Source organism: Peromyscus maniculatus, chromosome 7 (assembly GCF_049852395.1).
Source record: "Peromyscus maniculatus bairdii isolate BWxNUB_F1_BW_parent chromosome 7, HU_Pman_BW_mat_3.1, whole genome shotgun sequence".
NCBI classification, from domain to species: Eukaryota; Metazoa; Chordata; class Mammalia; order Rodentia; family Cricetidae; genus Peromyscus; species Peromyscus maniculatus.
The window spans coordinates 36,670,536-36,685,806 of NC_134858.1; the positions used below are offsets into that span (position 1 = coordinate 36,670,536).

At 39.8% G+C, this 15,271-nt stretch overlaps 1 protein-coding gene across 1 annotated transcript; it reads left to right on the forward strand.

Annotated features, from left to right (window-relative positions):
• Window positions 1–11,237: 11,237 nt before the first annotated feature.
• LOC143274119 (olfactory receptor 10G6-like) lies at window positions 11,238–14,533 on the forward strand. Its single transcript, XM_076575581.1, has 2 exons — window positions 11,238–11,387; window positions 12,703–14,533. Exons 1-2 carry the CDS (start codon window positions 11,294–11,296, stop codon window positions 13,653–13,655), a joined length of 1,047 nt encoding a protein of 348 aa, XP_076431696.1. The 5' UTR covers window positions 11,238–11,293; the 3' UTR covers window positions 13,656–14,533.
• Window positions 14,534–15,271: the final 738 nt, after the last annotated feature.

Consider the following 15,271-nt stretch of genomic DNA (forward strand, 5'->3'; position numbering starts at 1 on the left):
CTTCATCCAGCACAGGCCTACTGTACACACAAGCACGAAGATGACAGACATTGTGCCAAACAGGAAGAGTTAGAACAGAAAAAGAAAAGGGGATTGGTGTGGGAAGGAATGGACTCCTTGTTAGGAAAAGCAGAGCCTAGAAAGTTCCACATTGTAACCCCTTGGTACTCAGGATTTTCCATGTCGTCCTTCAGCACTATGGAAAATTAATCAAAAATCCCAATGGGCAAGGGTGGCTTCTAGCAGGAAAGTTGTACTGTAAGTATAATGGTCACATAAAGGCTGTTTTTCTGTGGCATTATCTATGTGTGCATTTTAATTTCTAAGTCCCACGTTGACATAAATAACCCACATGTAAACTGTCAGATTTAACCTTGACAAACAAACCTTGTGTAAGTTAAGTATTCTTGTCAATATCATACAACTATGGAGGAACTGTAATTCAAGGAAGCAGGAAGACTTTCCCAACTCTCTTCTCTCTGTGTTTTACTTTGACAAACAAACTCCAGTTGTACTTGAACATGAAGGGGCAATGTCACTTAGATATGAAGGGCCTATTGCATGTATACTGCCTGATGAGCTGAGTAGATACAGATTTTGAACTTTCATAGGACTCTACTTTGGTAAAATTTAGGTAGGTGAATCAAGGAATAGTTTCCTTGTCATAATCATAAAGTGGATCATTCTGATCTTCTGTGGATATAAATAAAGCAGATTGTTAGAAATGGTGGATGCATGCTTGTGTTGCTACACTCCTCCATTCATTACATATGGGGAAGAATTATCGGGGGTATATAATTGATTGCCAGAAAATATTCAGTGACCTGAAGCTCATCCTAGTGCCTTTTTGTATAAGAATGTGGCCAGCATCTAAGGGAAGGGTCCTTCATTGGCAGGACACCCACACACACACACCCTACGAGCACTGAATATACTTTCTCTGATTTTCAGAAAGTACATGGTCACAGACAGTCCAAGAAGATCTCTGTATTTCACAGACTCAATTCAACTGTGATCTTCCTAGGATGATGAATGAGGGAAGAGTACTCAAAAGAAATGTGTGTTGTCATGGAATTCCCTCCCAAAGTTAAACTTCAAAATCTGCATGAATGAGCAATGTGATTCAATTCAGCACTAATTTGTTCAATATACCTTCAAATCAATGGCATTATTGTTTATTCTAAATGAGTTTCTAATCTTCAGACCAGAAATACATTTACATATAAGGCAAAAAGTAAAAATAAATTACCAAAATGATTAAGAAATGGTTGATACAATTCATCATATACTAGATACTACTTAGGAACTGATGAAAAAAAAAGAAAGATCATTAGGTTTGAACTATAAAAATGACTTCCTGGGAAAATATGGTACTGTGGTTTTTTTAAACCTAGTTAATTGAAGAAGTACACAAGTTTTTCATATGGTAGGAAGAATGCCCTACAGTTAACAAGAATAAGAATGCTCTAGAAAAATTGATCAACTCTCTGAGGAAGATTAGCCAAAAATAGTTTTATACTCTTTCAGGTTAATATACACAACCACAAATCCAGAGGGAATCATCACACAAATCAGCACACATCAGACAAAATGGAGGCAAATCATAGGTAATAATGCCCATGGGCTAAATCAATCCTACTGCAAACACAAAACCATCACTGCTCATCAGGGCCAATTATAAACACACCCCACAACATTCTGAACAAACCTATTAGCCATTTTGCATCTAATGAAGAAATATTCTGTGCAAACTCATCATTTTATGAGGAAAAGTACCACACAAAATCCCAAGAAACAAGTGTATTCTCTGTTCACAATTGAGAAACATCGTATTCACACTAATCATCAGGAAGAACTACCTAGCAATGTGTTTTAACTTTCACCTCTTGAGAGGATCCTGATGTAAAATCTGGTTTGAGCTCAGATTTACCCTTAAAAATGAGAAAAAAAAATAAGCAGAGGAATAAAAGTAGTGTTTGCCTGCACAGCTGTTTCAGCACTAACAGATGCAAATGTCATACTTAAATGTTACTGAGAATTTCAATAGTATGTTCTGGCCTCTTTTGACCCTTCAGTTTCACATGTTCAACACATACACATCAATATATGTGTATGTATTTATATCCAGATTTTACTAATATAGGTCTTCTAGTAACAAACTTCCTTAAATAGAATTTTTAAATACCCTTAAATATACAAAAGGTTGTTTTGTCAATCTTTTCTTCTCACTATTTCTGTTTTATTGCATTTGCTTAGGTTAATTTCAGAATGTTTTCTCAAACAGTAAACAAACAAAAATATTTCAGTCCTGCTCTCTGAGCTCACGTTGTTTTTAGGAAATATTGTCAGAAAAGGATGCTCTTCACTTTCTATCCACTGTGTCCTTGAGCATGGAGAAACCTATTCTGCAGGTCAAGTTTTCCTCACGCTTCACCAGACTGGCTTTCTCAGGGGCAATAAACTATTTCTTGCAACTGGATAGCGTGCTCAACAAAAGTTGTTTGTTTCTATCAGCTCAGATCATGTTTGTGGTGATTTTAATGTTTAGTGCTTGAAACTCTGATAATCATTACTTTTAAGTTGTCTACAGGACACTTTGTCATACCACATTCCATTTACTCCCCTTGGGATTCATTTTCTGTAAAATAAACCTTAACAAGGTGATTTTCAAGTTATTCTGTATTTTGAGATTCAAATATCCCTTAACTACTCCAGTCCCACTCTGTCCAAGAAAGCTTCTGATGAAAGCTTTCAAAATTAGGTGCAATGAGGAGGAGTGTCCTTGAGAAAGAAAAAATGAGCCTACTAGAGAAAGATCAAATCTCTTGAACCAGACATGGCCTCATCTACCATTTCTATCCCCTATGACATAGGTAGCTAAATGTATCAGGTATGATTTTCTTTGCTCGAATGTTTGTTTCTATTTGCATTTGTTAGATATTTTACTTTATTTCATTTGTTTCAAAGAAGCAGTTGTGAGGTTGTAAGAGTTCTGGTTTAAACTATAGAGGACGGCTGTTCATATGCACAAACCAGTCTGTATTTGAATAAGCTTTCCTATGCAGTAGTAATAGTCTCACACTGGAAGGGTCATGGAAAAATTAATAAAATAATTGATTGAGAAAAACTAGTTTCATCTTATATAGTATACTGCTTGGTGTTATGATACTAGGGTCCACTCTATACAGATTTTTGTTTCCATTTTAAAATACATAATTGATTATCCAGTAAATGTACATGCATATGTGTGTATACCAACTATAATGCATATTAACTCTTAAAATATTTAACTATTTTTAAATTATAGGTGAGTAAAATTTAAATGTGTAAATTTGTATGCAGTTCCAAATAATTTACCAGGCTACTTGGCTTACACTACGCTTACAAGTAAATACTCTCCCTCCATCCAGGCTCCATACCTGTTTCATGGTACCACAAACTATTCATTGCCACAAACCTCATTATTACACATATTAGTTGTGTTTCATACATTTATTTGATGTAAAATTTACTCATGTTATATATGCACTTTGTTAATTTTTTTAGAAACTCGCCAGCTGTGCAAACATCTTTACCACAAAATTTTAGACCTTCTCTACCACTGTATTCAACTCAATCAATCCATGTTTACACACAGCTCCAGGAATTCACTAATCTACTTTCTATTTCATGCATCTGCCATCACCGTCCCACACACACACACACACACATACAGAGAGACAGAGGGAGAGAGAGAGAGATTTTCTTTCACTTTGCATGCTTTTAAGTTTCATTCACATTATAGCATGTCATTACATCATTCTTTTTATAACTGTGCAGTATTCTTCAACATAATTGCCACATTTTGTTCATCTACTGATCTATTAAAATGTTCTTCTATATCTTGTTGGCTCTGAATAGTTCTTTTTTACTTTATTTCTTTGTTTGTTTGTTTGTTTTTAACATGACAAAATAAAATATAACAAGATAAAGCAAAAAAACAACACATTGAGGCTGAATAAGGCAACCTCAGGAACAGGCACAAGAATCAGAGACCCATTCATTCATACACTAAGGAGTCCCACAAAAATATTAAGTTAAAAGCCATAATATACATGCAGAGGACCTGGTGCAGACCCATGTAGCCTCTGTGCTTTCTGTTTCAGTCTCTGTGAGCTCATATGCACCCTGCTTAGTTGATTCATAGGGCCTACTTCTCTAGTGTCCTCCATTCCCCTTTGGCTCTTAAATTCTTCCCACCCTTTCTTCTCTGAGGTTCCCTGAGATCTGATGGGAGGGATTTGATGGAGAAATACAATCTAGAGTCTCTCTCCATGTATGTCAGGCTGTGAGTCTCTGCATATGCTCCCATCTGCTGCTTGAGGAAGCTTCTCTGATGATGACTGAATAAGGCACGGATAAGAGTTATAGCAGAATATCATTAGGAGTCATTCTATTGATACTTTCTGGTTTTCAGACCAGTAGTCTTTTGTTTTACCCAAGCTACACAACTGTCAACCCACACGCAGAGGGCCTAGGTTGGTCCCAAGCAGGTTCCCTAGCTGTTGGTCTACAGTCCATAAGCTCTCAAGTCTATGGTCTCTGTGGGCTTCCCCATCATGATCTTGACCCCTGATACCTTCCTTATATAATCCCTCCTCCCTTTCTTCAGCTGGATTCCCAAAGCTCAGCCCAGGGCTTGGCTATGGATCTCTGCATCTGCTCCCATAAGTTACTAGATGAAGGTTCTATGATGACAATTAGGGTCATTACCAATCTGATTACAGGAGAAAGCCAGTTCAGGCACCCTCTCCACTATTGCTAGGAATCTTAGCTGGTGTCATCTTTGTGGATTCCCTGGAGTTTCCCTGGCAACAGGTTCTTTTCCCTAACCCCATAATGCCTCCTCTATCAAGATATCTCTTTTGTTATTCTCCCTCTCCATCTTTACCCCAAATCCACCATCCCAATCCTTCAAGTTCCCATCCCTCACCCTCTCCCTCCTACCCACTCCCCCAGCCTCAGTTTACCTAGGAGATCTTATCTATTTCCCCTTCGAGTGTGATCCATGCATCCCTCTTAGTGTCCTCCTTGTTACCTAGTTTCTCTAGGGCTGTGAATTGTAGCCTAATTGTCCTTTGATTTACATCTACTATTCACTTATGAGTGAGTACATACTGTGTTTGTCTTTCTAGGTCTGGGTTACCACACTTGGAATGATTTTTTTTCTAGTTCCATCCCTTTGCCTGCAAATTTCATGATGTCATTATTGTTTTTTTAACCACTGAGTAATACTCCATTGTGTAAATGGACCACATTTTATCTCAACAATAGAAACCCTAATATACAAGCCAAGTCTCTCATTATAGAAGAAAAGACATTAGAATAAACAAGCAGAGACAGTATTTGATTAAAATCTAGAAATACAAGCACAAATGCAAGGCTTTATTTTTTATACCAATAGCTACAGAAGTAACTATAGATGAGGATATACCAATGGGTTGATACTCATACATGTATTTCCTATTTCCACAGAGAAAAAAAAACCTAGGAATACAAGCCCATGTATTGTAGCAAATAGAGTGCACCATTTTGACCTTTGGTTTATGATGGCGTTTCCCATTAAAAGAACTTTTGAAGTGTCATTGAGACTAGAGTTGTGGCAGTAATAATATAAAAGGTGCCTAGAATATAACAAAGTAACATTGTGACAGGACATAACTAAGTATGGAGAAACTGAGAAATGTCAATAGTTGCATGTGTGTTGCATGAATCTTAAAAGGTCTTAATAAAAACACTCAGGAGTCAGATATTGGGGTGAATGCTGAAAGATCAGAGAAGCAGAACAAGCCACAGCTAACCTCACCTTGCCAACTTCTCAGCTGATCCTGTTCACTTAAACTGGAAGCCTCTGATTCCTTGTCCGAATGGATCTCAGCTGAACTGCTGCTAGAAGCCTAAAAGTTTAAAAAGCCTCTGGTTTCTGGTTTCACGTCTTATATACCTTTCTGCTTCCTGCCATCACTTCCTGGGATTAAAGATGTGTGTCACCTTGCCTGGCTGTTTCCAGTGTGGCCTTGAACTCACAGAGACCCAGATGGATTTCTTTCTCTAGAATACTAGGATTAAAGGTGTGTGTTCCACCATTTTCTGGCCTCTATGTCTATCTAGTGGCTGTTCTGTCCTCTGGCCCCAGATAAGTTTATTAGGGTGCACAATATATCAACCATACATGTGACATACTAATAGAGGCTTGGAAAACTTGAGTAATAAAATAATCACCGTTCATTAAGTAATATATTCTATATACAGCATAGCATGTTGTTTCTATTACATAGAACTAGTTATATAAATGAATAATTGAATGAACAAGTGGGCAGGTCATTACAGAATTGAACAGTGGTATAGGAGGGTTTGAGAAGATTAATGTCAAAATATGTCTTCTCAAGACAGTGAGCATGACTAGAAACAAGATATATTGGCATCATATATTATATGAAGTCTTAAAAAGAATGTGTCACGGCCGGGCGGTGGTGGCGCACGCCTTTAATCCCAGCACTCGGGAGGCAGAGCCAGGCGGATCTCTGTGAGTTCGAGGCCAGCCTGGGCTACCAAGTGAGCTCCAGGAAAGGCGCAAAGCTACACAGAGAAACCCTGTCTTGAAAAACCAAAACCAAAACCAAAAAAAAAAAAAAAAAAAAAAGAATGTGTCACTTCTGAGGTAATATTGACCAAAACCACACAATCTTTATGTACTCATCACAAAATCTACTTGGGGGTCATCAACATTTAAGGAAGTTGGGTCAATATGAACGTTTAATTCTTCTCTACTTTTTTGGTTTAATTAATTTAATATTTAAATTTAAAATGTTTTAATGTATTTAGTGTTTTATTATTATCTGGAGCAATGACCTTTCCTCATTTATCTGAGTTCTGTTTTATGCCACTAAACAGACTTTTCTAGATTTCTCCATCGCCTTCTAAAGAGCCTCTAGAAGCATTATTTGTATCTAATAAAATCCTGTGCTTACAAGGTACAATCCAATGATTGCTAGCAAATTACCATGTTATCTAGCTATTGCCACATTTAATCTTAAAATATTTCCACTGCTTAAGAAAGGCATTTATGCCAGGGAATGGGGTGGAGGTGGTGGCGCACGCCTTTAATCCCAGAACTTGGGAGGCAGAGCCAGGCTGATCTCTGTGAGTCTGAGGCCAGCCTGGTCTACAGAGCAAGATCCAGGACAGGTACCAAAACTACACGAAGAAACCCTGTCTCAAAAAAAAAACAAAAACAAAAAAAAGGAATTTACAGCCATTTATACTAATTTCCTACACTTGTCTCCTCCTTTCAGTTATCCACTACTCTGTTTTCTCATGTTATAAACTGATTATTTCAGCATATTTCATAAGCATGGAATCATGGCATATAGGATTTATTTCTGGTTGAATTTTAGGCACTCCAATAATTTTATGTACTGTTCACATATAGTTATGATTCTCACTGTGTTTGCTCATTCACTACTTGATGTGAAACAAACTTGTTTCTAGGATTTGACTGTTTCAAATAACTGCCATGGACATTTTCTTGCAAGCATTTGCAGGGACAAAGGTTTAATTTTGTGGAAATTCTCAGGAGAAAAAAATATGAGTTTCAAATTTTTTTTTTTTTGGTTTGGTTTTTTTTTAGACAGGGTTTCTCTGTGTAGCTTTGCGCCTTTCCTGGAGCTCACTTGGTAGCCCAGGCTGGCCTGGCGAGTATTTTATTTTTTTAAATAAAGTTTTTTATTAAGAGATTTTCTATCCATTTTACATATCAACCACAGATTCCCCTGTCCTCCCTCCTCCCACCTCCCAGCCTTCCCCCCTAACCCACCCCCCATTTCCACCTCCTCCAAGGCAACATCTCCCATGGGGAGTCAGCAGAGCCTGGTACATTCAGTTGAGGCAGGTCCAAGCCCCTCCTTCCTGCACCAAAGCTGCTCAAAGTTTCTCAGTATAGGCACTATATTCCAATAAGCCGGCTCATGCACTAGGGACAGGTCCCAATCCCACTGCCTGGGGACCCCCTATACAGTTCAAGCTAAACAACTGTCTCACTTATCCAGAGGGCCTAGTCCAGTACCATGGGGGCTCCTCAGCTATTGGTCCACAGTTCATGCATTTTCACTAGTTTGGCTTGTTGTCTCTGTACTTTTTCCAGTCATGGTCTTGATATCCCTTGCTCATAGAATCCCTCCTCTCTCTCATTGATTGGACTCCTGGAGCTCCACCTGGAACCCGGCCGTGGACCTCTGCATCTGCTTCCATCAGTCACTGGATGAGGGTTATATGATGACAATTAGGTTATTCAGCCATCCCATTACCAGAGTATGCTAGCTCAGGCACCCTCTCGACTATTACCAGTAGTCTATGGTGGAGTCATCTTTGTGGATGCTTGGGAACCTCCCTAACACTCTGTTTCTCCCTATTCCCATGGTGTCTTCATTTATCATGGTATCTCTTTCCTTGCTCTCCTACTCTGTTCCTGTTCCAGCTCAAACCTCCCGCTCCCCTAAACTCTCATCTCCCGACCCTTGCCCTCTATTACCCCCCAATCCCCAGTTTGCTCATGTAGATTTCATCCATTTCTCCATCACTGGGCAATCCATGTGTCCTTCCTAGGGTCTTCCTTACTAGCTAGCCCCTTTGTGGGTTGCAGTCTGGTTTTCCTTTGTTTTATATCTAGTATCCACTTATGAGTGATACCTTCTGAGTCTGGGTTACCTCACTCAGGATAATATTTTCTAGTTCCATCCATTTGCCTGCAAACAAACAAAAAAAGAGAGAGATAGAGAAAAGGTAAAGTTGCAGGAGATGTGGTCAACAGAGAGCTGATTGTTTAATCACAGGGGCAAGCAGATGTTTTATTTGAAGGACCAGATATTAATTTATCATTTCTGGACCATATGGTATCTGTTGTAAGTACTCAAGCAAATTAACAAATTTTGTATTTCACAAAAAAAGTACTTTTACTTACTCAATCATCTTGACTTGGTTTTCCACTGTTTTGCCATTATAAACCATGTGTCAAGCACAAATACTTAATTGAGTAAACTTATACACTTATGCTTCTACTAACAATGTACTCCTGAAATGGAGTTTCTAGACCCCAGTGTCTGTATATCTAAATTCATAACAGGAAGTAGTCTTACTTACAGAGAATTTAAAATACATAAAGCCTAACAATATGAATAAATAACCCCCCTTCAAAATCGGTGATTGTTCGCCATAAAGTTTTTTGTTTCTCTCAGAAAATCACACTTATTCTTCCTTTAATATTTAATATTTATAGTAATTATTAGTTTGTTTGTATGTACCATGGCAGGATGAGGCATGTGCATGCCTTGGTACAACTTGGTGAATTTGGTTCTCTGCAGTCACCTGTAAACAGATTCTGGGAAATCAAACGCATATCATCAGACCTGGGCAGAAACATCTTTACACACTGAACAATCCAACCAGCCTGCAATCCTCCTCCCTGTTACCTAGATGGCCCTACTTCCAGCTAGGAGACTCTTTTGTTTGTTTGTTTGTTTGTTTTTTCGAGACAGGGTTTCTCTGTGTAGCTTTGCGCCTTTCCTGGAACTCACTTTGGATACCAGGCTGGCCTCATACTCACAGAGATCATCAGCCTGCCTCTGCCTCCCAAGCGCTGGGACTAAAGGCGTACGCCACCACCGCCCGGCTAGGAGACTCTTATCTACCGTCCGAGTCCCGGATGTCCTTCCCCTTCCTCCATGTTCTCCTTCCTTTCTACTTATCTTCTTAAGACAAATTTTCTCCTGCCCTGTTTTTCTTTTCTTTTTTCTTTTTCTATTTCAAAGTGTAAGAAAATATGGTAGGGTCTCCTTGAGTCTCCCCTCCTTCCTTCCACATACTCACCTGTGTAGAAAATCAAATTACCGGAGGTCTAGAGTTAACAAACTAACAATCGTTTAGTTTCCCAAATAGATAAACATCTGTCCTAACTTCTGAAGACCAGAGATCCACACCAGAATTTGAAGCCAAAGCCTCCTGTACAATCAAATGTTCCATTTCCTCATATTATTCTTTTTAAATGTGTACTTTCATCTGGAATATTAGATGTAATGGAAAGATGATGTAGCTGGAGTCCTAAGTTCTTCCCACCTTACTTTTTATGTGCAATGATCTACTAGCAATGATAAATTTTATTTTATCACTTTCCATAATCAGGAAGTAAAGAAAATAATATTCATGTAATAGGGAAATAAGCTGATAATCACAAACCAAAGTACTTGGTGTAATTCCTTAATTACAGAATAATTTATTCAAAAACAGGCCCAATGCAATGTGTTAATTCACAAATATGTTCCTGAAAAGTGGAGTAACAATTTCTTTAATAATTAAACTATGTTAAACACTAGACAAAATATGTTTTAGCTATCTGTAGTTTGCCTTCTCTAGTTCAAAACTGCAGGCTTCTCCATGCCTAGATCTGAATGAATTCATGTCATCTGTCAACATAGACTTAAATAGGATTTAATTCATTCAATTGTATGACATTAACTTTTGGAGACAACCTTACTTGCCATAATTCCATTTCTTCAAGAGTAGCATGGTATGTGCTCTGAGTCACTTATCCAGAGGCCCTCACAGTCCATCTGTTTTCATCCTGATAACCAGACACCACTCTGCCCTGATGGTGTGACATACTCTAGTATAATACCCTAGTGATTGACTCCAAGTTAAATTTGAATGGCTCATTTAAAGTAATTAATAAGTGGCATTGGTTCAATACCCATAGCTTTAATATTCTTTCAGCTTCCACACAGACTTTCATGGAATATGTGAGCAATTCAGAATTATCTGAAGTTTCAGGGTAAGAAAACTAAAACCCAGAGAAGAGGAAGGGGCCTCTCATGGATTACCAAGCACCTACTCTCATTAGGATCCTGTGCTACAGGGACACTACTGGCCACTCAGCAAACTTCCAAAGGGTCTTCTGTGAACAAAGCCCAGTGAAACTTATTTACGCTTGGTAGTTAATTGCCCCCAATGGGAAAGGCAGAGTGAATCTCAGCACCCCCTTAACTCGTACCCCATTGAGACTGTAGGAAGGAAGAACCTGATTAACAGGAAGGAAGAACCTGCTTAGCAGAAAACAAGACTCTAGAGGCTAAAACCAAGAGACCCCACTGCCCAAAGCATCAGGTAGGCTATAAGAGGGGAAGCAGAAAGAGAACAGTTTCATAAGCAAGAAGGGTCACGGCCCATAAAGCTGCAGAAATGGGCCTCCTTACGGAGCAGGAACATGCAAGAAGCTGAGGGAAACAGCTGGCCTCATTGCAGATTCTCAACCAGGCAGAGCTCATCAGCAGGCTCCAGGAAGAGCAGGGGAGGGAGAGGTATAGTAACAGAGATCCTTTGGAGATGGACTTTATTAAATGTTACAGGTGTTGGGAACAGGAGACAGCTGAGACCTAAAGCATTACATATGACAGGAGAGGCTTTGAGTGTTATTTAGCAAAGGTCAGTCTTGTCTTGGAGTTTTCTGATCCAAATGCTCTTCAGAGTTTACCTTTAGGTACATAAAATAATGATGAAGCAGTTACATGGGCCCTGGTGTCCTCAGTCACAAGCCTTCATGAACACTGTACAGATCAGAATGCTGGATACTGATTTTGTCATGTGCAAACTTGTCACTGAGAACAGCAATGTCTGTGGCAGTCCAGAAAGTTGAAGGATAAGATTTGCAACAACCATTAATAAAAACTGATAATATACTGCCGTACAAGTTCTGTGTTCTTACTCTCATGAAAAAGTAAGATAAATAATATTTTCAGTCCATGGGTGACTATAACTGAAACTTTGGAAAGCAAAACTGTGGACAAGGAAAACTGTTCATTAGCTTTAGCACTGAGATGTTCTCTGCAAGCAAATACAATCTCCATCAGAGGGGGTTGTTGGACCCCAAAGGTTTAGGGTCTCGAGTGGGCACCCCAAGAACCCAGACTCCAGTCCAGTTGATGCAACAGCACGAGGTTTTTATTGAAGCATCTATTTAGACGGGCAAACCCTTGTCCTGAGAGCAAGAGTCGCATCTTACTGCAGCCACATGGAGGTTTTTAAAGGAAAAACCCACAAAAGCCATAAGGTTACAATTCCCATACAATTTCGTTTCACAAGATTATGGTCTGATCACAGAGTGGGTACAGTCACGTCCCCATGTACATTCTTCCTGAAACCTCAAGGGGGGGTATCAGGGCAGAAGTGGAGTTTACACAAAGGTCACAGTGGTCCTTCCTGGAACACCTGTAACTATCCCAGTCACAGTTGAACGCATCTCTTCACAAAAATCTTTTTACATTGTTACATTGTGGCAGGGCTGGTTGAACAATGGCTGAGTCAGCTTGCCCTTGGAACTAGATTTTTAGTTTCTCATTTCCTGGGGATTGGGGGGGGGTGAGCCTGAAGGGTTAGGTGAGAGGGGAAAAATGATAAGGAACAAGTGAGTGATACAGAAGAGAGAGGAGGTAGAGGGAGGAAAAGAAAGAGAGATAGGGAGAGGGGGAAGGAGGGAGGGGAGGAGGAAGGCATGGAAAGAGGGAAGGGAAAAAGTATTTTCTGTGCCTGTTTGGGAATACTGCAGAATATATGTGCCATGGCTGGAGACTTCACAAGCGCATTAAGCCTTTCTTCCCTTCTGTGGTCTTTCGTCAGATGTGACCGCCAAGGACATGCAAAGCGGCAACCAGACTTCTGTGTCTCACTTCATTCTGGTGGGCCTGCACCACCCACCTCAGCTCGGGTTCCCCCTTTTCCTAGCGTTCCTTGTCATCTACCTCCTCACTGTCTCTGGCAATGGGCTCATCATCCTCACTGTCTTGGTGGACATCCGGCTCCACCGGCCCATGTACTGGTTCTTATGTCACCTCTCCTTCTTAGATATGACCATTTCTTCTGCTATTGTACCGAAGATGCTAGCTGGCTTTCTCTTGGATAGTAGAATTATCTCCTTTGGGGGCTGTGTGATTCAACTGTTTTCTTTCCACTTCCTGGGCTGCACCGAATGTTTTCTTTACACGCTTATGGCTTATGACAGATTCCTGGCCATCTGTAAGCCTTTACACTATGCCACCATCATGACTCGCAGTGTCTGTAACTACCTAGCTTTGGGCACCTGGATTGGAGGGACCATCCATTCACTTTTCCAAACCAGTTTCATATTCAGGCTGCCTTTCTGTGGCCCAAACCGAGTTGACTACTTCTTCTGTGACATCCCTGCCATTCTCCGTCTAGTCTGTGCAGACACCACCATCAATGAGTTAGTCACTTTTGTAGACATTGGCTTCCTGGCCCTCACGTGCTTTATGCTCATTCTCACCTCTTATGGCTACATCGTGGCTGCCATCCTGAGAATCCGGTCTGCAGATGGGCGTCGCAATGCCTTCTCCACCTGCGCTGCCCACCTCACTGTGGTCATCGTTTACTACGTGCCCTGCACCTTCATTTACCTACGGCCTGGCTCACAGGAACCTCTGGATGGGGTGGTAGCTGTCTTCTACACAGTCATTACTCCCTTGCTCAACCCCATCATCTACACACTACGAAACAAAGAGATGAAGGCAGCGTTGAGGAGGCTGGGGGGCCTCAAGGAGGTGCAGCCTCACTGACTTCATCCAGCACAGGCCTACTGTACACACAAGCACGAAGATGACAGACATTGTGCCAAACAGGAAGAGTTAGAACAGAAAAAGGAAAGGGGATTGGTGTGGGAAGGAATGGACTCCTTGTTAGGAAAAGCAGAGCCTAGAAAGTTCCACATTGTAACCCCTTGGTACTCATGATTTTCCATGTCGTCCTTCAGCACTATGGAAAATTAATCAAAAATCCCAATGGGCAAGGGTGGCTTCTAGCAGGAAAGTTGTACTGTAAGTATAATGGTCACATAAAGGCTGTTTTTCTGTGGCATTATCTATGTGTGCATTTCAATTTCTAAGTCCCACGTTGTCATAAATAACCCACATGTAAACTGTCAGATTTAACCTTGACAAACAAACCTTGTGTAAGTTAAGTATTCTTGTCAATATCATACAACTATGGAGGAACTGTAATTCAAGGAAGCAGGAAGACTTTCCCAACTCTCTTCTCTCTGTGTTTTACTTTGACAAACAAACTCCAGTTGTACTTGAACATGAAGGGGCAATGTCACTTAGATATGAAGGGCCTATTGCATGTATACTGCCTGATGAGCTGAGTAGATACAGATTTTGAACTTTCATAGGACTCTACTTTGGTAAAATTTAGGTAGGTGAATCAAGGAATAGTTTCCTTGTCATAATCATAAAGTGGATCATTCTGATCTTCTGTGGATATAAATAAAGCAGATTGTTAGAAATGGTGGATGCATGCTTGTGTTGCTACACTCCTCCATTTATTACAGAGATGTATGAGTATGGGGAAGAATTATCGGGGGTATATAATTGATTGCCAGAAAATATTCAGTGACCTGAAGCTCATCCTAGTGCCTTTTTGTATAAGAATGTGCCCAGCATCTAAGGGAAGGGTCCTTCATTGGCAGGACACCCACACACACACACCCTACGAGCACTGAATATACTTTCTCTGATTTTCAGAAAGTACATGGTCACAGACAGTCCAAGAAGATCTCTGTATTTCACAGACTCAATTCAACTGTGATCTTCCTAGGATGATGAATGAGGGAAGAGTACTCAAAAGAAATGTGTGTTGTCATGGAATTCCCTCCCAAAGTTAAACTTCAAAATCTGCATGAATGAGCAATGTGATTCAATTCAGCACTAATTTGTTCAATATACCTTCAAATCAATGGCATTATTGTTTATTCTAAATGAGTTTCTAATCTTCAGACCAGAAATACATTTACATATAAGGCAAAAAGTAAAAATAAATTACCAAAATGATTAAGAAATGGTTGATACAATTCATCATATACTAGATACTACTTAGGAACTGATGAAAAAAAAGAAAGATCATTAGGTTTGAACTATAAAAATGACTTCCTGGGAAAATATGGTACTGTGGTTTTTTTAAACCTAGTTAATTGAAGAAGTACACAAGTTTTTCATATGGTAGGAAGAATGCCCTACAGTTAACAAGAATAAGAATGCTCTAGAAAAATTGATCAACTCTCTGAGGAAGATTAGCCAAAAATAGTTTCATACTCTTTCAGGTTAATATACACAACCACAAATCCAGAGGGAATCATCACACAAATCAGCACACATCAGACAAAATGGAGGCAAATCAT

What these genes read in the sequence shown, in the direction of transcription:
- LOC143274119 (XM_076575581.1), top strand. Translation starts at nt 11,294, where the DNA reads ATGCAAGAAGCTGAGGGAAACAGCTGGCCTCATTGCAGATTCTCAACC. An exon ending in GAAGAGCAGGGGAGGGAGAG is followed by an intron (nt 11,388 to 12,702) that starts GTATAGTAACAG and finishes GTCTTTCGTCAG; the next exon opens with ATGTGACCGCCAAGGACATG.